The sequence below is a fragment of the Phlebotomus papatasi genome, chromosome 1 (genome assembly GCF_024763615.1).
Source record: "Phlebotomus papatasi isolate M1 chromosome 1, Ppap_2.1, whole genome shotgun sequence".
Taxonomy (NCBI): domain Eukaryota; kingdom Metazoa; phylum Arthropoda; class Insecta; order Diptera; family Psychodidae; genus Phlebotomus; species Phlebotomus papatasi.
Genome location: NC_077222.1, coordinates 110,807,660 through 110,833,140, shown reverse-complemented (window position 1 = coordinate 110,833,140; position 25,481 = coordinate 110,807,660). Strand labels below are relative to the sequence as shown.

General features: G+C 32.6%; 1 protein-coding gene across 2 annotated transcripts in view; it reads right to left on the bottom strand.

The window, feature by feature from the left end:
• Positions 1-25,481, bottom strand: part of LOC129799276 (allatostatin-A receptor-like) — a 149,484-nt gene that overhangs the window by 34,948 nt on the left and 89,055 nt on the right. Inside the window, exons 3-4 of one of the 2 annotated variants that reach the window (XM_055843023.1) lie at positions 10,615-10,712; positions 10,456-10,540 (exon numbers count right to left, since the gene is read on the bottom strand). In XM_055843023.1, the coding sequence (XP_055698998.1) occupies positions 10,522-10,540; positions 10,615-10,712 (117 nt within the window). In that variant the 3' untranslated portion in view covers positions 10,456-10,521. Of the gene's footprint in view, positions 1-10,439; positions 10,713-25,481 lie in introns of those variants that run through there. The other variant, XM_055843022.1, reaches the window with a different exon arrangement.

The following is a 25,481-nucleotide window of genomic DNA, read 5'->3' as shown; positions in this document are numbered from 1 at the left end:
AGAGCTAAAATACCAGAACACTGAATATGTGATAAAAAACAGACATGGAAAAAAATTTATTGTTTATTTTCGGAAATTACATATTGCATTATGATGGAGGGAACAGAAGAAAAAGGAAGATTATTGGAGATTTTCTCTGCTTTGGGATGTTAGTGAAAATATAAAACCTGAAATCATATCGCTTCCGTCTTCCGATGTATTTTTCGTGAAACGGGTGAGTGAATTTTATTCAAAAGCAAATACTACTTTATGTACATGTTACCATGTCTTCAGACGGATTTTTTTCGCTTTTTAACCTATGTACTCAGGAGAGTTTTGTAAAGAACATTACATCTACATATGTATATCTGAATTGTAAGATTATATTTCAGCAACTCTTTTTTATTTTGTAAAATACATTGAACAAATGGACATTACTCAATGTTCAAAGGAAAACCAGTAAGTAAATTGTTATACTTTTGAAAGCTGATTTGTCTGTTCTTTTTGCCAATCATTCTTTTAGAAAATGCTTTACAAATCCCTGTTTTTTTCACGTATGCGTAGAAAAATATTCCTAATAAATTTATCTTTGTAAGAAAAGGTCTCCTCGAAGAAATACTTATGTACTAGGATTTTAGCATCAAGAAAGAAAGATCTTCAGAAAGCCGCAAAATATTTTATTTGGAGAGGCGGCGAAAAGTGTATCTGGCTAAAAAAATCCTAAGAAATCCCCAATAGAAAATCACGAAGGTTCTTATTTGGCATTATTATGGTAATAACACTCACAAAACAGGGATATTGGGCTTACAACATTTTTCTCCATCTTAAACCAACAAAAAAAAGTGGAAATATCAAATATGTATGAGCAGCAATCAAAGGAAAATCTTTTCATCTTATTTTTCTACCTATTCACGTTTAAATAATATTAAAAAAAATTAACTAAAATATTTATGTTATTAATGTTTATTTTACAAAATCTGAGAAAAATCTCATTTAAAATAAACAAAAAAATAGAAAAATTGAGTAGCAGATATTAAATAAAGTGAAAGAATTTGTAAGATTCAGCCAGAAAAAAATCTCTAAAGGAAATCCTTTTAATGAATGATAGAAGTTAGAGGCAGAGCAATATGAATTATCGAGGTAAAAGAGATTGCAAACGGATGATTTAATTAGGGAACATTTAATGTATTTATACTATATCAATTTTCAAAAATATGTTTTGTAATAAACCTACGCAATGGGCTGCTTTTGTAAAATACCAGTGTTAGATCCCGAAGAATTTTGAGCATATTAGTAACGTTTTCATAAAAATTTTCAAGTTTTTCTCGTAATATATTTTTTTATTTTAATTATTTTAAATTTAAATCGTACAAAACTCAATTATATTTATTTAAATTTAGTATGAAAACAACGTAAAGAAAGCCAGAAAATATATTCAGAAAAAATTAATTATTTAAAAAGAAAAAATTGTATTAAATATCTGTAGGGGAAACTGGGGCAGTAGTAAACAACTGAGAGAAATCTGAGTGTCACCGGGACACAAAATGAGTACTGTCGCAATTAAAATCCAAAACTCGAATCACCCAACCCTCAGTTTAGGCTCGGTTGGACTCGGCATTAAGCTCGAGGCTTGTTCCAACGCTCATGAGATTAAATTCAAGCCTCGTCGTATGTGAGAATGACTAATGTCGGCTTCAGACTGGCGGTTTAGCCTAGTTCTCGATGGTCTTAAAAATCTAAATATCAAGCAATTTTATTGATTTTTCAAAATCTAATGAATCATTTGCCCTTATAATTCAATCCTAAATAACAATTTTCTAAAAAAAAATGTGCCTGATTAGGAATTAGAGGAGTTAAGCCAGATGGCTAAGTCTTAGATCTCAAGCCCGTATAAGGCTTGGTTCAACCCTTATTGAGTGTATATAAAAGCCTTGTCGAGGACATTTTCTTTTCCTGCCTTTTCCTTTACAAATATTGTTTTATGTGTCATTTACATGAATTTCACAAAGAGGAGAGTTGAAAATTCTCTTTATAACAATATAAAATGAAAAATAATATATAAATTTAATAATTTATTTGTTTTTTTCTTCATTTTTTTTAAATGTCTTTATAATGTCTTATTTTATTTCTTTACTTTTCTTAATTTCTTTAATTTACTTTACTTTTTAATTCCTTCACTCTGAATTCGAGGACAATAATTGCTATAATTACATATTGTACATACTTAACGTATATCTGTCTCACTCTCTCTCAATCTTCTTCTTTTTTTGTACGTCATAACATATTCAATTTCGTTCAGTCAATTTTGAGTGCAAGAGAATGGGACATACATATACAAAATATTTGAGAAAAAAGAGATGTGAATTTTCGGTTTTCTTCTGACAGTGATCTTTATCACACAAACAATGAACTCCTTGAACACCTATAATCTGTCAAAATTTTTGCTTTCAAGACCTTAAGCTCAAAAGCAGTATACGAATTAAATAAATAAAAAAGGTGTACCAGAATCATTACTATTACTTATTATGTTCAATGCAAATAACTTTTGTTTTGTAAATGTTTGTAAACATGTTTTTGACATTTCAGTGAAAGTGAATGAAATCTAAATCTAGTCATCTCACTCACTCTCATGGAAAATTTTGAAAACATGTTTACAAACAAAAGTTATTGTGCGTTGTGCATTAGAAAATTAGTAACGTTATGGAAAATAAAGTTACTTCATTTTAATCCTATAGTTCTTGCAACTCCGAATTTATCGGAAATCATTAATCCCATTGTATTCCTCTGAGAAGTTCTTCGAGACGACCTAAGAAAATCCCAGTAAATCTAAGACCAAAGAAAAGCAGTTGTGCAGGATTACATTTTAATCCCCGATCTGTTTCGTCCAGGTCGCTTTGAACACTTTCGCACAATAAATAACGTTAATGTTCAATGTACGAAATTTTGTTAAACGTATTTAATATATCTATATATTTTTTTTATTTTTTGTTCTATTCTGCAAAAATTATGACTGACAAAAAGAAATAGATTCAGCGAAGTATGAAATGTTTTTCACAATTATTTTTTGAAAAGGCTTTTGTTAAAATAATATTCACATCAGAAACAAAACTAAAATTTGATTTTGCATAGAGAATTAATTAGTCTAGCTGTATTATTATAATAGACATTTTTGTTTTTCAATAGAAGTATTTAATTAAAATCTCTGCCAGATAACAAAATCAGTATTTTCACGAATATCTGCGAACGTTATGTTAGGCAAAATTGAAGCATGAAAATGAATGGAGCTATCAGTTATTTAGTGAGATCTGTGCAATTGTATGAATGAGAATATTCTTCAATTCAATTTCTAAAATTGATTCAGAAATCAAACTTCCACAATTTTGCTATGTATTTCGGAAGTTTATGACGCATATGAACGGAAAAATTGATCGTGGTCCCCTTCCTATATTTTAAATGATTTTCCTGCAATGCCATGACACAACAAATATGAGAAAAAAATGTGCTCAGTCATTAAGAATGATCATTTTAATTGCCCATTTATTTTACGATATAATGGAAATTGTAATGTAGGCACCCCAAGGGTGATGGAGGCGCCTGGTGTTTCGATTAGTTCTCGTGCAATGTGCATTGTATATACCGATGAAAAAAATCATATATCACATCAGTACATTCACTATGTATCTTACAGTATATTATTAATGAACTTGCTGTATGTGATAATTTTTTCACTTCATTACTACCTAGCAGACACCATAGCTCTAATGAAATTGCACAACGAAAATGTACATCAATTTATGCTAATGGTTCTTTATGACTAAAATTCTTACTAAAATAAGTATACATAATGCAGAAGCATGGAAAAATGCAGCAGGAAGTGGAACTTTTAGTATTAGTTGCATGAGGAGAATTCGTGATTATTCATTAATTTTCTTTATAGTTTTTTTTTTGTTTCAATAAATTGCAGAATGTTTATGTAAGAAAGCTAAAATTTCCTCTGGTACTGCGCTATCTTCTTTTCAGAGGAAAGCACGAAAAAGCTGCACAGAGAGCATATAAGTGGAAATTGGGAAGAACCGGATGAACTTCATCAGGGTATTACAAGAGGGGGAAGAAAAAGTAGCATAAAATTCATGAATTGTGTGCTTCTTTTGTTGCTATCGGGAGGCCTAATGAATAAACCGGAAGGGTTCTCTTCACTGATCTTGAAGCAATAAAAAACACATCTTGAAAGTATCAAAGAAAAAAAAGAATATTTTTTGGGTCACCCGTGAGGAAATTGTGTATTGTAATTTTATTGGTAAAAAAAAAGAAGAGGAGAAAAAAGTAATCTTCTCTGCAATGATACACTCAATGAAGAAGATCAAAAAGAAAATTTTCAAACAAGAGGCAGCTTTCACCAATTGTCAATCGTCGAACAATAATTTGGTGCTTCCCTTTCGCTATCATCCCCATCCTATTCCGGTGCTCTGTCAAAAGATATTGATGAACTTTGATGTTACATAATAGATTTTATCGTATATCTAATGCAAATTAATTTGCAGGTATGTTGGGTACACCGACATATTTAGTAAAATATCCTACAGTTGGGAGTAGTGTCAAGACGATAGAATTCACTGTAAATTCAGTTCATAATGTACAATCACCCAGTTATGGTTTCTTAAATAACTTAGCAAATGGGCTCATAGGAAATAATTGGGTTTCCGTCAATTACCTGTTACCCTTCGTCAAACTTGTGCGTTTTCCAAGTGGTACTTGTAAACCTTGAACTGTGCCCTTAAGGGCTTAGTAGTATTCGCACAGTTCCGATGGAAGTAACACAACTCGATTTCTTTCGATATTCCATTTTTTTTTTAATAAAGGGACAGTGGGGCAGTTTCACGGATGTATTACTTTCGAAAATTCAAATTGTAATATCTAATTTTGAATATGGTTAATATATTTTTGACAAATGAACCTTAATGACGAGTTCAACTGCGTCAAACTGCCCTACCGTTCCATTTAAGAATGCATAACAAATCGAGAGGAAATGGGGCACCTTTAATTACATACAATATCTCTTGCTGATTGTTATTCATTTAACTGTAACCCCAAAAAGTACCGTATTTGAGTTAACTTTGTAACGGTTAGGGATTCACATAAAAGGCATTTTTATGGCACTCTACGTGTACAAATGTTTAGTAGAAAATTAAGTGTGATCAGTAAGGGCTGAATTACATTGACAGTAAAATGCTCACCGTATTTAGTTTATTTACGCATTTTCATTGCAATTCTTTTGCAAATTCTCAATTACCCTATTACCTTATCCTATACTCTGTGACAATAGTTGAAAATAATTATAAGAAAATTGAAGAAATAAAACAAAAAAGCGATAAAAGATGAGCAGAAAAACTGTACGATTAATTTCTCGTACAGTATTTTGATGAACATTTATCGTATTTCCGTTTTATTTCTTCAATTTCTTTTACGGTATTTTGATTTTTTTCTTCTTTTTTTTTTGATTGCAGGAAAATGTTTTAAGAACAAAAGCTACATAATATTTAAAAAAAAAAGAAAACTATTTTTGAAACTTTACTTTATTGTAGATTACTTGGATACACAGATTTTTTATAGAAGTTTCTGATTAGCAAAATTTCGTACCTTTTTCTTGATTGCTCTCATCAAAACCTTCTCAAAATCATCACCACGGTCTTTTAACATTTTATTCTACTTTTTAGACGAATTAAGAAGAAGCAGCAAAATTTTACTAAATAAAAATTTGAATAAAAAAAGCCATTGTACCTGATTAATCTACAGTGAAGTAAAGTTTCAAAAAATATTTTTCTTTTATTTGTTTCTGGTTTCAAAACATTTTCCATGCGAACAATTTTATCGTGGACACGTCTCATTTTATCGTAAAAATAATAATGAGCAAACTAATAGTTAGAACATAGTAGAATGAAATGAACTTAATAAGTTCATTGTAGCGCAAAGAAATAAGTTATTAGGGGAAGGTGGGGCAGTTTTACGAAGATATTTTGTTTTGAAAACTTATTTGTCATACGAATATGAACCATATATACATATTTCGTTAGTTTCCCATTAGGTATTGGCTATATGAAAAATAAACCTCATAGAAAAAAATATTCCTATGTTCGTAAATGTTTGTGAATTCTTATTGGGGACTTACAAATGCGTGTAAATGATACAACCCATAAACAAGTTCGTAAAAATTGTACTTTTTCACAAACATTGTTTGTAAAATGATCATTTGATAAGCATTTTTTGTACTTTTACAACATTTTTGTATGATTTGCAAAAATTTACGAACAAATGACAAAATTTTACGAACATTTTGAGTACTTTCACAAACATTTGCTCGTACATGTTTGTAAAAGTACTCAAAATGCTCGTCAGGTGATCATATTGCGAAGAATGTTTCTGAATAACGTACAAATTTTTACGAACTTGTTTGTGGGTTATAAGATTAATAGCATTTGTATATTTTATAGCATTTTGTAAGTCCCCAATAGAAATTCACAAAAATTTACGAACATTTATACAAAATATTTTTTTCTGTGCGTACAATTTCTATAGTTATTTATTGTCTCAAAAAATGTATTTTCGAAAGTAATGCATGTGTAAAACTACCCAACCTCCCCTAAATTGTGGTTACTGTCATTTCTGATGGTGGTAGCTCGACAATGTTTCTCTTGTTTAAGGTGTGTGGACATACTCGTAGCTCAGGATCAACTGACTCTCATCTCAAAGAGTTATACCATCGAAAAGCATGATGGGTCTCTACTTTAAAGATGTATATCCTTCATCTCCCACTCAGAGGGCTAACACTAGCGACAAGGCACTTTGTGTACCCTTTAGAAAAATTAGAAGACTTGATTACTTTAGAAGATTTTTTGAGATCAATAAATTCCATAAAATAATGTAGGTCAACATAATTATTTTGCATCGTGTGTCATATGGTAACCCCAATGTCAGCTCACATGCTGTCGAAAAACGTAAACTATATTTGCTTTTCTTTTTGTTTATCTCCTTTCGAGAAATCCTTGCTGGATCCTCTATGACGCGGTAGATTGTCTTAACAAATTAATGGCTTTCCCTTTTCTATAGGTAACCTAATAACTTTCCGTACGTCTATTGATGAACTGTCATTTAAAATAGTGTTACCAGAATTAATTCAAGTTACTCCAAGAAAATGCTTTTCAAAGTCGCCTTATTTGAAGTCTGCCCCACTTCTCCCTATAAGAATATCACAAAATCTAGGACAAAATCAGGGAGTGAATTAGTTAGTATATGATCTGTGAGTGAATTGCGATTGGCAGCACAACTAATCGGCGCCGATTAGGGTCGATGATCAGCTTATTGCAAGCCATAGTGAATCGGGAATGGCAGGCATGTGTACCCCTGAATGCAATGGTTTATTAAAAATATGTTTCTACAACAAATTAGAAAAAATATTGATCTTTCCAATTAGAGTTGAACATCGTATTGCGTCGTCTTCAGATAATTTTTCAAACCAAGTCATGTCCCTACAATTGGAATTGTGCGATAGGTACGTGGAAATTCCTACATATTCCACATTGATACAGCTTTTCTTACAATATATCACATTGTGTATAGCTTTCAATTATTTGGCATTAGAGCTGTTTTACTGTTTCTCAATTGGACTATTATTGTGCTATACCGCAGACTAATAGGGATTTCTTCAGACTATTTCCAGATTACTACACCTTAATCCGATTATATTTTCCTCTTTATGTTTTTACGAACGTGTTTTAAGTATCAACGCATTATAGTATTGGTATTATTTTAAATGGTTTGAGTGTATGTGGCATCTCCATGTGACATTGAAGAAAGACTAAGCTTTAAATCGCTGCATTACTGTTTGAAGCAAACTACTACCACCCTTCATAATACTAAAGACTTTAAGATAGCTCATGGCCCTAATCCCTCAAATATATACATTTTATACGTCACTTCTCTTGCCTTAATAGAGGTGTCGGAAGCATCACAGATGACTTGCTTCATCATGGTAGATGGATATAAATAAATACATTATCGCCACGTATCACTTGATACTGATGTAACATATTCCCAAATGTGTATTCGATTTAGCCCAAGTATCACTCCACATTGTTAAGAAATTTAAAGTCTCTTGAAAACATCCCAATTTAAATAAGGTTGCTCTGAGGGTCTTTTCAAAAAGGATCTCACCAGAGAAAATCTAGAACTTAACATATTATTTATGTACATACTTAACAAGACTGATTTCAGATTTTCAACCATTTATATTCAAACTTTTTTTTCGTATTTCGCTTCTAACCCTTCACTTTGCACACTTTTTCTCAATGTCCCAATTTTGTCATTAACATTATTCAAATGATAGTAATTTTGCATAGAAACGGCGTGACATAAATTTACAGGGAAAATAACCTTTTCGGGTAAATAGTATTCTTGATAGTATTGGTCTCATTGGTCTTCATAAATTTTACACAATGTTATTTTGATTACTCCTACCGGAAAATGGCATACCCGTTTGTATGAACATTATTTACTTGTTAACTTGTATTTCAATGATTTTCCAGAAAAAAAGGTGGCAAAGAGTGCTATACTTTGCTAAATGCTCGAACTTGTGATTTATATGCTATTTCAAAGGTACTTTTGCACTATTTGGCGTTTACTGATTCACAACCGATTTGGATCAACTTATAAACCACTCAAAACACACTGTTTGTGTAATGCTGTTGCGCTTTTAAAGCATTTATCGATTAATAAATATCTATCTATCTAAACTCTCAGTCCCGGGATTATGCACATTTTCGGGACCGAAAAAACGCGCGAAATGGCTTTATGCATCGAGAAAATTTGCATTGCCCACAGGCGATTTCCTTTGAATGAATCGGCCGTAGAAAGAATTTCGCGCGGAGTAAAAGTAATCAGAGCAAAAGATTCAACTATATAAAAAAAAACTCATCAACAAACGGTACTCTTTGGACAGAGTTCTTTAATAAATTGTTAAAATATTTAAATTTTTCAACATAATAAAAGAAATTAAAGTTTTCTTTACTGAAAAATAAGCATAGTGTCTTCAAATTTCCCGCGTCGCAATATAATATGCTTTCAGGAGGATTTAAAAAATGATTTCATAAATTGACTTCCTAAAGTAGGCAAACTTGCATAATTTCATGTGCATAATCCCGGAGTGCATAATGCCGGGACTGAGTGTATCTATCTACTTAGAGAATTTGTGAAAGACTTGTGACTCAGTCAGATATACCACAACACCTGTAGAGGCCAAACGGTTAGAGATAGAGACTTGGAACCTTCAGGAGACTCCTCATAAGTCAAACCAAGCATAAATAATATGTCCTATATTTTTTTCCACACGTAAAAAGCAATTTTATCAAGAAAACTTGCTTCTCTGGCGTGGAAAGGAGTGGGGCATGTTAACTGTGCTTGGTTTGACTTATGAGGGGTCCCCTCAAAGTCCCAAATATCTATGTCTAACCGTTTGGCCTCTAGAGCTATCGAGGTATATCTGATCCACAAGTTCCTGCATTTCGCAAAGCTTTGATGCTTTGTCACTCTTTTTTACACTGAGAAAAAAAAGAGGGTGCGATTAACATTTTTTCCTCATAACATTAACACTTTTTAGGTGTAAAAATATATCAACATTTTTTAATGTTAATTTTACACCTTTTTAAGGGTAAAATGGGTAAAATTAACATGAAAAAAGGATAACTTTAACCCCTAATACACCTAAAAAGGGTATTATTTACACCGATTTCGGATCAATACTGCAGGGTAAAATTAACATTTCCGGAATGTTATTTTAACTTTTTCGGATTTCTCTCAGTGTAGAGTACTGCCAGAAGCATTTTCACTTTCTGTTAAAAAATATTATGACAATAGTGACAAAAGGAATGACATGTACATTAGTAATCCTCAACTTTCCTATCTTCCATCTTAAACTAATTAATCCTACAGCATTTCACAGCAACATTCTAAGTTCTGTGATGAAACTTGACCGTACATATTATATAAAATAACCTGAGGCACTATTTTCTACCATTCTCAACGTATTAAGCATCAGACACAATGGTGTAGAAGAGAGTCTATTATTTGTACAAAGAAGTATTAGAGAGAAGTTTAAGTAATAACGTTGCATCAATGTTTTACTGCAAGAGTGCAATAAATGTTACAGAGTAAATGTTTCTATTCCAAATTGTCCGGCAAAGAGTACATTCTATACAAAGAAATCAATTGCAATTAAATTGGAGACACATAATAAATAATCCAAATTAATTAAAGTCTTGGAATCACATCCTTTTTCATTTGGTAAAGGCACAAAAAAAAAGAGAGGGGGAAATTTGTCGTATGTGGATAAATAAAAAGGGAAAGAATTGGATGTCAATAGTGCGATACATTTATCACCTTGGCAATAGAAGTACAGCAAATTTACTAACCTGTATGGGAAACCATAAAGATGCAAACGCAGCTACAACTATCACAACCATTCTTGTTACACGTTTACGTCCTCGTTGAGACTCAGCGGATATCCTTCCTCCTACGCCATTTCGCCACAAACGCAATAACATCCGTAAATACAAACCGCTTATTAGTACTAATGGAACTACATACGAACTGGAGAAAAATGCTATATGGAAGGCTGGCCAAGAGAATCCACCGTCATCCAAAAATTTACACGAAGTAAAATTCCTATCATCGTGCCGATATTCCTGCAAATAGATAAATAAAGAAAACGTTCTGTCATTTTTGAATGTTATGAGCAACGTACAATAATATTTATTTTGTAAACATGTGCGTGATATTTCAGTGGGAGTGAGCGAGATGACTAGAACAAGATGACACTCGCTCTCATTGAAACTTTCAAAACATGTTTACAAAACAATGGTTACTGTGTGCTAAGCATAATTCCCAACACACAATAATTTTTGTTTTGTAAACATTTCTGACATTTCAATGAGAGTGAGTGAGATCTATATTTAGTCATCTCGCTCACTCTTATAGGCACTTCCTAAAACATGTTTACAAACAAATGGTATTGATCGTGGACCATTGTGCCCAGCGCACATTAACTTTTGTTTTGTAAACATGTTTTGGACACTTCAATGAGGCTGAATGAAACATAGATCTATATTCATCTCGCTCACTCTTATAGGAAGTTTTGGAACATATTTGCAATAAAAAGTTAATATGCGCTGGGTATTATGTAAAACGCACAGTAACTTTTGTTTGTAAACATGTTTTTTTTTTCAATTTTCCTGTAAGAGTGAGCGAGATGACCAGATTTAGATCTCACTCACTCTCATTGAAATGTCAAAAACACGTTTACAAAACAATATTTAATATGTGTTTGGCATTGTCCACGAAAACTTTTATTTTGTAAACATATTTTTGACGTTTCATTGAGAGTGAATAAAATGAACATCTAGTTATTTCTCTCTCACTCTTATAGGAAGTTTTCCAAACATGTTTACAAATTGGTTAGGCATTTTTCATTATGCCTTATGCTTAGCGCACAAATTTCTTAAATATGTTTTTGGCATTTTAATAAGAGTGAATGAAATGTAGATTTAGTCATCTCACTCACTCTCATAAACAGTTTCGGAAACATGTTTACAACCAAAAGGTATTGTGCGCTGGGCATTATACATAGCGCACAATAACTTTTGTTTTCTAAACATGTTTTTGAAGTTTCAATGAGAGCGAGTGAGATCTAGATTTAGTCATCTCGCTCACTCTTATAGAAAATTTTCTAGACATGTTTTCAAAATTTCCTGTGAGTGTGAACGAGATGACTATATCTAGATCTCACTCCCTCTCATTGAAACTTCAAAAACATGTTTACAAAACAAAAGTTATTATGTGTTGGGCATTATGCCCGCAGTGCAATAACTTTTGATTTATAAAACATGTTTTTGGCATTGCAGTGAATGTAAATAAAGTCTATATCTAGTCATCTAGCTTAGTCTCAAAGGAAAAATTCCAAACATGTCTTGAAAACAAAAATAATCTGAACTAATTATGCCCCACGCACAATAACTTTTGTTTCGTCAATATATTTATTTTCGAGTCCACGTAAGAAATGTAGCATGCAATGACTAAAAAAACTTCAAAAATATCTCTGCCAAAGTTATTCCATATTGAGCATTAATTAAGAATCAACCTCACAAGTAACATTCTGAATTTCAATCAATAAAAAAATCCTACAGAAATTTCCAAAGCGATACAAGGACCTTCTTGTACAACCTGCTACCCATCCCCGTTAACGAATACGTTTGACAAGGAAAAAAAAAGTTGATTGAAATGAATTCAATTTTGCGATTTTCCCACACATTTTCACTCAACAGAAATATATATTTAAATTAAAAAAAAAAATACTTCAAAGAATATGATTTCCATCAGCGTTTTTCCATTTACTAAATTACAATTATTAACCTAGAAAGGGATGTGAAAAAATGAACACAGTTTTAAAGGAAATGGAACAAAACGTATTTTACAATGGGATTTCTACATTGTTCAAGCTTTGAAATCATCTCCTTGGTAACCCAATGCCATGAAGACGAATCTAGAACATGAGCAATTTCAATAGTTATAAACAAACAATTAAATACATTTTAACTTGCCAAATAAACAATTCTATATTTATTTATATCAAATCCGCGATTCTACAATGTGAAAATAAACAAACTGCTATCAATTTATTTACGAGGAACTACACTATATTCTGGCCAATTTTCACCTGTTGTAACATTACGCATATAACTTTCTTGAGTAAATAATAGGTTAAACTTCTTTTGACTGATTTATACTGTTAACAATTTACCATTTTATAGACCTACCAACAATGCGTATTATATATGAAAATCGACAACTTAATATTATAATATATTGATGTTTATATAATTCTATGAAAAAACATTAGAAAACAAAACAAAATCTTATGTATTTTGAAAGGAACAATTTATATTTTTCTGTTTGTTTATTGAGGAAACGACCCATTTTTCCATTTCAGTAAGTCGTACATAGAAAAAAAGGTATTTACATATCTTGTTTGTCAAAATACCTTATCATAGATGATATACAACAACATTTTTAAAATAAACACTTATTTCAAGAACCTGTCATGTAACTCAGATCAGATATTCAAAAAATATATATATAAAAAAATTATTGGTTATAGATTATCAATGTTGTATGTAAGCCCTGATGAAGCCCCGTCTGAAAATATCTTGATAAACCTTCGTAAGTAAGTCTTCCTTTATAAGTATCTTAAATGTCATGTGCAGTTCAGGATACACCTATAACTTCAGCCGAGAGACGGCTTAATGTTATTATAATGAAAATAATGATTAGACTACATTTCCATCAATTTTTCCCTAAACTGTCTCTCGACTTAAGCCGTAAGTCTGTCGAGGACATAAGTTGTGGATGAATTAGCCCTCGGAGCGACTTTGCTCCCCTGATGTTTGTAAAAGCTTTTCTTTAGGGGAGGGTGGGGCAGTTTCACCCTTAAATTACAAAATGGATTTTGAGACCATTTTGCAAAAAGATGATAAACAGAAGTAAAATTTTGTATATTCTGTGAATTACAATTTTTGAGAAAGATAAAACGTGTTTATAGGAAACTTGAGATACCAGAATTGATTAAAATTACTATTTTAAAGTCTTCTAAGACTCTAAAACCTAAAAATATAATCGAACAAGAACTTTATAACAGAATTTTAACACTAATTAATTATACAAAGAAAATAAAATATCGCCAAAGATTTTCAAGCCTATTTCTCATTAATTGAGCAATTTTCTTTGAATTTTTATACGAAAGAAATGTCATTTGTAGTGCTAAGCCAATTCTGTACATTGTTGGATCATTATATCGCCTTAGAACATGTCCTTTTTTGTATAACAGTTTTATAATATTATTTTAAAGTCTTGAATTTTTATAATACTAAAAAAAATTTACAATATCTTGCAGAAAACATTCTGAAAAGATATTATAACAATTAAATTTATCATTTTCAAGCACTTAAAAAACACTGAAAGATTATTTTTTAAATTTTTTTATGAACTTTTAGGAAATACTATTTTCCATAATTTCGAACTTTATCGACAAAAACAGCTACAAAACGTTTTCAATGATCATTTTAAGTTAATTTTGATTAAAAAAAGTAAATTGTTAGATACTGGAAACTTCTCCGTGTGCTAGCATGAAACTGCCCCTCGCGAAGTTTCGGAACTCAAATCAAAATTGTCAGAACCGTCTTAGAATTCATTCAACGCTAAATGCCTTATAATGAACATAAAACCAGTAGTAATTTAATACAATTATGTTACTTCGATAGATAAGTGCAATAGTTTAGAAATTGTTGAAAATAAAACATTACAAAATGTTTCATTTTGATTCAGTTTTATAAAACCAATTACAGAATTCAAACGAGAAGAGTCACGAAATTAATTATTTTTATGAACATGGGTTTCAGTTATCTATTCAATAACATAAAGGTTTTATCCCATTCCTTTCAAAAGTATAAGAAGAATATGCAAAAATTGAAACTGCCCCATCGTTAAACTGTCCCACCCTCCCCTACTGGTACTTAAGGATGGTCTTTACCGATCCTATCTACCATGTCCGATCGGTGAAAACCACCCTTAAAAGCTAGACTCTAGTCTAGTGCGGCCATTGGTCCAACGGAGCTTAGCCGTATTTTCCGGTTTCTTGTGGTCCGGTTTTTAAAATAGAAAGCACCCAGTTTTAAAAATATATTGCGGAGTCAAATTTATTCAGAAATGTAGGAAAAATTTAATAATTGCGAAGCTTGGGATCGTACGAATCATGGGCACTTTCCCCTATAAGGATCAGAAATATCTTTTAGAACATTGAGAGAGTAAAATATTCATGTAACGAAATTCAATGATGTTGTTTTCTGAAAAATATCCCAAACGAATATTTAATTTTATAATAGATTAATATTATGCCGAAATACATATCATAACCTCTTAAGTGTACATATTAATTAGCTCAGTGAATAAAGTTTGTTAATTGAAATTTTTACAATCTGTTGTGCCAAGTCCTTCGCTTTTTTTCTTAAATTATCGGCTGTCAAGCACATTTTCTTTTGTTTTATGTCTGGGATTTTGGAATCTTTCGTGTATACATTTATCGATTTATTCTTACACCTTTCCGAACACACCGCCGAATTTGTCACACTTTTACTCTGAAAGGAAATCCTTCAAAAAAAAAAGCAAGTATACATAAGATTGTTCACTTAAGTAGTCACGAATGGATGTGAAAGCCTATATGAGAATATCACGTTTTCCTGATATGCTATATATCCATTATCGAATATATAATCTTATCTAATCAGGTGAAAAATACTCTGAAATCATTGAATCTTTCTTTTTTTTTCTTGCTACGGAAAGCCATAGAGCATATAATTTGAAAATGCCTCAGTGAATTCTATCCATTTTATTATTTACTGGATATTTATTTTATTCCATTACTTACATACAACATTTATGTCGCTTTGTTGTACTGACACAGCGTCAGGGTAATGAATAAATGTATAGGTTTCAAGTATAAAATGGCCCAAGGGAAAATTGGAAATATTGACATTTTCTTGGTATTTTCTGCGTAACTCTTATACCTTTTCCTCCTTTGCTGTGTCACAAGATTGCCTCTGAATTTTCATTTATGTTCTCACACTGGATGTGAAGGGGTCCTATGTCTATTCATTAAATTAAATTAAATTAAATTAATTTTTTAGGATTAATTTTTCGTTCGCTTGTGTATTTCATCAACTCTGTCGCTGTTTGAAAGAAGAAAATTGTATTAAAGGGGGTAAAAGCTTTCTTTGTTAGACCTCTCACTGACTTATTTATTGTAAACTGATGAAAGAATCCAAAAATTGAGGAAAGAAAATGGAATTATTGAAATGATCGAGATTTTAACTCAGGGTGGGGAGGATTGTAGAAAAGAAAACTTTCTCTAGAGTTTGAAAAGAAAAGCAATTCACTGTATATTTACAACCTTGATAAAGTGATTTTGGTATTTTGATATTTTCAACATATTATTCACATTCTTAAGCAAAAAAAAATGGATTGAAATAGAAAATTTTAGGAGAGAAAGAAGTATTTCTCTACATTCTTATTTCGTTTAAGGGGTTACGTAGGTCGAAATGCACAAAAAATAGCATATTTTTCTTTATTTTTTTCTCAGCATAATAAAAACTTTGTTTAAATCAAGCTCTAAGTACAATATTTAAAGTATATTTTATGAAATTTTTATTTAAAAGTTTTAAAAATTCAGCCTCTGAAACTTGATTTTTGGACACCATTTTGAAAAAAAAACTTTTCGATGGATAGTATTTCTTATAATTGGTTCATCTGAGATCCAGAATATAAATAAAGATTTCCTGTAACTAATGAGGTAAACTAGTCCTTGAGCGAAGGATTTTTGAAAATATTGAAATTTAAATTTTTGGGAGAATTTCATACAAAAAAAATACAATTTTTGACTTATTTTACGCCACGTTTTGTCTTGTCGAATAAGTTGTGATCAATGCCCTTGGGATGGGGGTCCCCTGAGCGAAGGACCTGGCACCTGGCCGATCCACTATTACATTTCTGGAGTGGCAGGCCTGTGCCTTATGTACCTCTCGAGGAGTCGCTGCGCTACCTTGGCGTAAGCGTCAAGCCTTCAAGAGTGGGAATAGGCGACCTGCAGAGGAAGATTGGTGAAAGCTTAGGGAGAGTAAAATCTCTCCCGTTGAAGCCTCACCAAAAACTTCAGCTCCTGACTACTTGAATCAACTCAAGTTCATCGCACCCCCGTTGACCCAATTAAGATAGCTGGACAGGGAAGTGAGGGTTAGCATCAAAGAAAACCTCCATCTCCCACAGTCCGCTTCGGTTTGCGGAATCTTTGTTTTTTCCATTTTGTTTTTTACACTTTTGTTTTTTCCAGTTTGTCTTTGGAATCTTTGGAATCTGAAAAAATGATATTACAATGGTGTTTTTTGAAGTTTTCAGTTTCGTCCTTCAGGGCAAAGAGAAATTTTCTGTGTTTAGGGAAATTTTTAGTTCAGTCCTTTGGGACAAAGGGATTTTTTTTGTGTTTAGGGAAATTTTTAGTTTCGTCATTTTGGGCAAGGGGAATTTTTTGTGATTTGGGAAATTTTTAGTTTTGTCCTTTGGGGCAAAGGGAAATTTTCTGTGTTTTGGGAAATAATCAGTATCGCCTGTCAGGGCAAAGGGAAATTTTCTGTGTTTTGGGAAGTTATCAGTATCGCCTGCCGGGACAAAGGTAAATTTTTTATGTTAAAGGACTAGATTAACTCATGAGCTAACAGAAAATATTTTGCTTTTGGTTTTCACATGAACCAAATCCGAGAAATCTTGTCCACCGAATGCTTTTCTTTTCAAAAGGCAAAATCTTCAAAAATCAAGTATTAAAGGCTGAATTTTTAAAATTTCAGAAAATATTGTTTAAATGTTGTAATCTTCCTAAGAGCTTGAATTAATTTTTTTATTATGTTGAAATAACTTTAGAGAAAATATTATATTTTTTTTTATTCTTCTTGGCCCACGTAACCCCTTAACTGCTGTTAACCTGTTTAATGCTCATGAATATCGAGTTAACTTTCTTTTATTAAATTTTGCATATATTTCGACTTAATAAATTCTTCTATTTGTATTTGCACTCTGTCATTGATATAATTTAGAAGTTTTAAATCAATATGCAGATAGCACAGAATGAGATACATTCAAACTTGGTCAAATTTCTAGCTACGTATAAGGTGAAATAAAGATAAAAATTGTCCCGAGATGCTGAAAGGAAATTGAATATTATTACAGTAATGATACCCGAAGCCTTCTCCGAAAAGTAAACTTGGCGTGAGAAATAGGAAAGGAAAATTCATAAATAATATATTCTCTTCCATAATGGTATGATTTCGTATTGCATTAGCGTTTCTTAGCCCAGTGCAGAGCTGTAACTCAATAAGACACGCTTTGTATTTCGAGAAATTTTCCATAACGTTCTGACAACGAGAACCATAGCTCCGATTTCCTCACACAGAAAAGAACTTTACTAAAAAATTTTAATCCACTACCTTAATAGATTTTATTTATTAGTTTTTAGTTATTAACATTTTCATACGACATCAAGATTTTCCGGATGTAAGAATAAACTAACGTTTCTCATTGTAAATTTTTTTCCGTACAGGAAAATCTTGAATGTTCCAACGCACCAACCTCTTTCCCCCCACCGAAATTCACTTGAGTTAACTTGTTGCTGCTTCAAAATTGTATGCGATGTATGTAGTATTTTCTTTTGAAAAGAGGTCTGCCGACACGGTGAGCTTTTTGCTTGGGGTTGCTGGGTGAGACGGAGTTGAGTTTATGGTACCCCAAAGCTTTTCTCCCTTGCTTGTTTTTATACATGTCAAAGCATTTTATATACCCGGAGTTTGTGGGTGACAATGCTTTCACATTGTACGCCCACACGTATATTGGAAGTTTGGTTTTTGGGGTGAACGATGGTAGGGTAAATGAAATGAACGAATGCAGCCTAAGAACTGATAACTTCCGAGCTCAATCACTGTCGATTATTTATATACGTCACCCCAAAATTTATATTTACAACCGTACATAAGTCCATATTTTTGCAATTTTGGCAAGCAACGATATACCGCTGGGACATATCCTTCCTCAAAAGTTACGTGAAAAACAAATTTACAGAGTGGTCTTTCGCATGAAAGGGGTGGAAAAGTAACTCAGCTTTGCGTAATGCTCGATTCCAGTACTTTCCATTCTGTTTTTCGTTCAAACAACGTACAGCAGTCCTCATGCTAGGCGTTTAGCCCACTTCCCAAAAACCTTGAATGTCTAAACAAAAAAAAACAGTTAGAGATATTTTTCAAAACCTAACGTCAAGTTTTTGAACATAACTAGGGTAAAGTGGTACAAATTGGACAGTGGTACAATTGGACAAGGCTTTTTGTCTTGATAAATTTAGTACTTCATTTTTATTTGTATATTTTTAATGCTTTAGTTTTATAATTTGGTTCCTTGTGCTTAAAAACTAATTTTGTACTATATTTATCAAGAAAAAAGCCATGTCCAACTTGTACCAGCGAATTGTCCAACTTGTAACACTAATTCCAAATTATATCACTTTACCCTAGTCACAAATGGTTACTAGTAGCTGTATATTAGGTGAGATTCTTAACAATCTCACCTACTATAATCCTAACAAAATTTCATGTCGTCCGATCGACCTCAAACTTGGCCAAAATGTGTTTCGCCACTTCCTGATCACGAATATATATGTGGCTATTTTACGTTCCCGGCCGGCCGGCTGGCCGGCCGCTCTTTGGAGCTTAATAGCTCCTAAACTAAAAAAGATATCGACTTGCGGTTTTCGGCAAAGGTTATATATCGAGTGAAAATTGCAACTTGGTGCATAGACCCCCCACCCCCCACCCCTCCTTCCGCCATTTTGAAGACCCCCCTTTTTTTGTTTTCTCAATAGCTCCGCCCCTATGGCATCGAGCGGGCTCAAATTTTAGTATGTTATAGCTGGGCCTTAGGGCTTTCCATCAATACCAAACTTAAGGTACCCCGACCTCCCTGACCCGAGCTATAAGGGTCCAAAAAAAAATTCTTAAAATGGCCATAACTCCGGTTCTAATTGTCAGAATTTAAAAAGTGAGGGCTTTTTGGAAAGCTCTCGTGAAATGCCACTTCCCCTTCTAACATCGCAAGTTCATAAAACCACCGCTAGGGGCGCTATTATTTAAAAGAAAATTTTTAAATCTTAAAAGTTAAATAACTCAAAAATTCCATTGTGCATCGGGCTGAAATTTTAGTATGTTGTAGCCGTTGATTATACCTATCAAACAAAAAAAACCTTAAGTCGATCTAAAACCCCTGACCCGAGCTATAAGGGGTCAAAGTTCGAACATTGACCGGCCTCTATCTCCGGTTCTAACTAACATAGCGACCTAAATTTTACCTTTTTGGTTTCGTCTCGATGAGCACTTTCAGATGGAAGTTCAAAAAGTCACCACAGGTGGCGCTGCGATAGCGTCAAAATTCATCGAAATTCAAAGTCACTTTTCTCAAAAACGGCATTGTGCAAGTTAATGAAATTTTAGTATGTTGTAGTCCAGTCTAGGACGTTTCCAAAATGGTGCGTATGCGCGCTGTGGTTTCAATAGAACCGGAGATATGAGGGGTCAAAGTTCACAAAATTTAAAAAATCATATCTCCGGTTCTATGTGACCGATTTTGATGAATGAGGGCTTAAACGAAAGATCTCATCAAATGCTACAACTTTCTAGAACATTTGAACTTCGTAGGACCAACACCAGGGGCGCCACAGTCGAAAAACCAATTTCAATATCACATAACCTCAATTATCTCGACTGTCGCTGAACCGATTTTGATGATTACTTCGACATAATTGTAGAGCACATTTGTCTCTACATTTCGTCCATACATCATTTTCCGCTCAGACTATGCTATCACTCCGATTTTGCCGTTTAAGTGTGAAAAAATTGATTTTTCCCATAATAACGCTTTAAAATCACTCAGATGCCAATTTGACTGCCTCTACTCCACCAAGACACTTAAAATATGGTTTTAAATGGAAAGTCCCACAAAATACAACAATTCTTTGATATAGTTGAAGTTTAACAAATGAACACTTGGGGCACTCTGGTCGAAAAAACGAGTTGAGAAACAAAAAACCGCGCTTATCTTGGCTTCTGAGTAATCGATGAGATCATGTTCTATAGGAAAATTATAGAGTACATTCTGGTCTACATTTCACCCATATATCACTTTTGTGCCAGTTCATCCAAATCCTTGATATTTTGGTTTAAATACAAAATTTGTATAATTTCACGAATTTGATTCAAGATAACTGAATGGCGTCTCCCAACTTCAGCTCTAAATCGAATTTGCATGCACTCCGAGTTAGCTCACGTTAAGAATCTCACCTACATAAGCCGGTTAGGATTATCTGTCCCTTTCATTTGTGAATTGCCTGGTTAATCGTAAATTTACCCATGACCAAATCCAATCATCTCGTACAATACTCCATTTTGTATTAATCTGAAACATTTTCAGACACTTTCGACGTAAATCCAGATGCAGCTGTCTGGATTTACGTCGAATACCTCAGATCTACGGTAAGCTCAGATAAAATTGTGAATAGGTGCTCCTGTGCTCTATCAACAATATTACGTTCTCAAAATACCTCAAAATTACCTCAAGCAGGGAAAATCATTAAGTAATATAAAACAACTTAGTGTTATTGTAGTATATGACCGATATATCCAAAGATGAAACTCGATTTATGTAAAAGAGGTTATCTCGATACCCGTGTGGCGGATTTCATTTCCAGGATTTTTTTCGACTGGATCATTTTCCAGGTCTTCGAGTCTCCGTTCGCCTGGTTCAGAGAATAATAATTTTTGCAACTTCAGATTTGTATAGGGTGTCATTTTCTGGAATGCTTTGCCAAGGGAGCGAAAGAAAGGCCTATCTTGAGCCATATGGTCTCCATTAACGCCTCGTTCTAACTTATTGTATAGGGCCAATTTTCGTTCAGAGGACGATTCATCCTAATTACTTTAAATAAATTGAATTCAGATTTTAAAATCTCCGAAAACGTCAAGTCTCTATCTCTAACCGTTTGGCCTTTACAGCTTTAGCCTAGCAGCGGATAGACATACAAACATCGTCACTTTATTTTTCACAAAACATTGGAATCTAAAAATTTACAACAAAATATAGTCTCCATTCCTTATATTCAGTAATAACCTTCCCGATTTGCGAATTCTCTCGGTTGAGGTTTATACTGTACCGATCCAAAGGTATATCAGAGATAACTTACCTAAAAACCCGTTGAAAGTTCGATAATTTAAACCGACAAGCTTCATAAAAATAAATAAGTTCATAAAAGTCTAGCAATCACAGTTAAAAATATGCTGACCGATCAGCAGTTCTTGAACAAAAAGTGATAACCAAATGGAAATGGCACTGCCTGTCATTTTAAAGTTAGAAGAATTCAACTGAATTTCAATAGAACTTATGTATTTTCAGCTGGATTCTTCTAATCTGAAAACGACACTCGCAAGGCAGTATCCTTTCCATATATGTCGTTAGCACTTTTTGTTCCAGAATTGCTGACCATTTAGCGTATTCTTGCTGATCGACTCACAACAATATGCTAAAAGCACTGCCTTTTTAAGCAAAATGTGCTCACAGGGAAAAGGACATTTATTTTATTTAAAATTGAAATTTTAACGTTCCGCCATCCTGAAATCCCATAAAAGTGTACAATTTTTACTTTTTGAAGCAAACGTTTAGGTGCTCTTATTGACAATTGAAGTGTCAAATATACCGAAAATTCTAAGTGAAAGAACCGCCAGCGCTAAAGCCGTGAATATGTGAACTTAAATTTAAGACTCCTATTCGATTTTCGAATTGGTTTGGCTTGGCTTGGTAGAGTGGATTTGTATCTTATTAGATTAGGGAGAAGGGAGGCACCTCTGAATTGGATAAGCTTTGAAATTAGGCTTTTTTATTCTATTTAACACTAAACCTACCGACCGTTTTTGGTCGTTTTTCGGTCAAATGACAAACCGCGCTAGGGTAGGATATTCAACAAATTTGTCTTGGAAAAGAGCAAAAAAATTAAAATTTAAACATTGAAAAATATATTACATGCATCTTTTAAGAAATTCATAAAGTTTGATAGCGACATTTTACCGTTAAAATATGTGTTAATTTTAAACCGGTCAATTTTACCGGGTCTTGGTAGGTTTAGTGTTAAATAAAAAAGAATTATTAAATTTAGCTTCAAAAACCCATTATGAAACTAAATTATATATTACATTACTAATAACATAAACAGCCCCAATTCAAAGTTGCCCCAATTCCCCCTATTACTGAACAGAGCTATAGTGTGGCGGAAAATTTCGAAATTTCGAAGGTCAATGTCTATTGCTGTCTCCGTGGCGTTCGAGCAATAAAACCGACTTTACAATGATAACACAACTGGGTCTTTTACACCATACCCTTCTTCCAGAAGAAAAAAAAGCAGCAGAAAATTGAGCAAATTTCTAGAATTGACGGAAAAACACACAAATTAGAAGTTTTCTCGCTCCTTGTTCCAAGTGAACAATTGTACACATGAAAAATCATCACAGACCCAACGTTGTAATTTTAGATTCTTCTGTAAACAGTGACCGAAATTAGGGCTGAAATTAATAAACTTTTGCGTTTAATTTGAATATAAATTCATACTTGTCATAATTTACACCAAGACATTTTTGAGAATTTATTTTCAGTTTTGGGTCATCTTCCTAACAAAATTTTAATTTCAATTTGTTGCTATGTATGCTTGTTATGCTTGTAACACTTTTATTTGGTCTCAATTAGGCATTACGAGTAATGAAAACCCTAAAATCTCGTTGTTTTTAAAAGGTCTTTAAAAGTTACATTACTAAAAGGACCTAGTCTTAATCCCTGAATCTTGGACAATTTGCATATAAATACACAAAACTTTTCTTGCTTTTATGGAAGCATATTCTCCAGGGACATATTTATCTTTTATTCAATTTCAAATAAATGAAAATGAAATGAGAATGTTAACAATGTACAAAAGAGTACTCTTCACAATCAGATGCAGCTTCTTCTGCCAACATATGCAAGATTTTATTCATAATTTATTCGCGTATTCTCGGAGTATGTGCCAGTGTCTTGCTCAATTGCAGAATTTACTTTAAAGCCGTCAACAAAAGATAGAACTAGGAATATTTCATACTCATACGAGTTATTTAACAATAGGGTACACAATTATTTATGAAGGAAATGAGTATATTAGCTTGGGAATACGTCAGGAAAGGAAGTCCCAATTTCAAAATCAACCACCTAGAATGAAATTCGAAATTACCTTATTAGTAGAGGAAGGCTTTTAGACTTCGCACACATTCTGGCTGCGAATACTTCATATTTTTCCCATATTCCATATTGTTTTTAGGACAGATTCATTAAAGGAATATAAAATAAACATGAAGTGTTCGAAGCCAGGGTGTGTGCAAAGCCTAATAGCCTTCCCCTACTAAATATCTCAAGGATTATAAAACAAAGAATCAGATGAAAGAGGATGCTGCGAATACAAATATTTGCTTAAGATATATGAATGTTTATGTGTTCAAAAAGGAATATGTATTAGATTAAGCAATAAATAAATAAATATGTGTATGACTTAAAATACATACGTGGGATAAATACTAAGAAATATACGACATCACCTAGGCTATCCCAAGTGTTACATTTTCCCAGCGTAAACAAACATATCATCCATGTGGATTTAACATTGCGCAGTATTTTAGGCAAGTGCTCTTTATAATGTTAAAGTTCAAGCACCAATATTATTCCAAAGAAAATTTATTTAATAAAGCTCATTTGATGAAATTTTCAATTAAAGTGCCTGATCTTTAGAAAGCATTGAATTCAAATAAATATAATTCACCATTAAGCTCATAAAGAGCTTTATTTCTAATTTCGATAAAAGGGGATCTAAGAACAGTGAACAAATATATTCTGAAGATTTGAGCCTTTAGTTATTCATTAATCCCTCAGCTTTTAGCTTTGAAACTTTTGAATCATTAGTTCATTTCGATCATATTGTACAAAAGCTTTTGCACCACACGGTATTGTTTCTAGAGCTTTTGAGTGTACTGAGTCCAGCAAGTGTGGGAGTTTTGACAAATGTCACATAGCAACTACAACACTTGGTGAAGATTATTAAGGTTTCCGAAGTATTTCCGACCAAAATCTTGTAGCCAGGAGACATACTCTATTTTGATCATTGGCATTGGCATAAGAGGAAATTGCAACAAGTCACTACTCCCTTTTACTGTGCTCTCACACTCTCTGTATACTTCACAGAATTTCATAAATAACACTGTACCATATAGAGTGATGGCATAAGTTTGGCCAGATGGCAATTTCCTAGATTATTTTTGTTAATATATCACTTTAAATAATTACTAAATAGTGAACATTAAAAGAACATTGAACATTAGGGAGAAGTGGGGCAGGTTAAAAATTGGGCTTTTTCTTCTATTTTAAGCCTAAATTTTCTTCTAAATTGAGCCTTATCATAATGTAGTTTAGCTTCGCCATTGGTTTATGAAGTATAATAGCTTTGACTTATGCTATTATATAAAAATTGAACTCAAAATTTTGAGTTTAACTGGTATTTTTCCTTTTTTGAGAATGTTATGAAATTTTGAATATTTTTTTTTTAAATAAGCGCAAAAGTGGAAGCTCGCCTTTTCAGGGAATGTAGTACTCAATGTTACTGATCAACAGTAAAAAAATGAAAATTTTTGAGAATGGGGTTTTTGAGAAAAATTAATTTTTAATTTTTTTCAAAAAAAAATTTAAAAGACGGTTACAAAAAA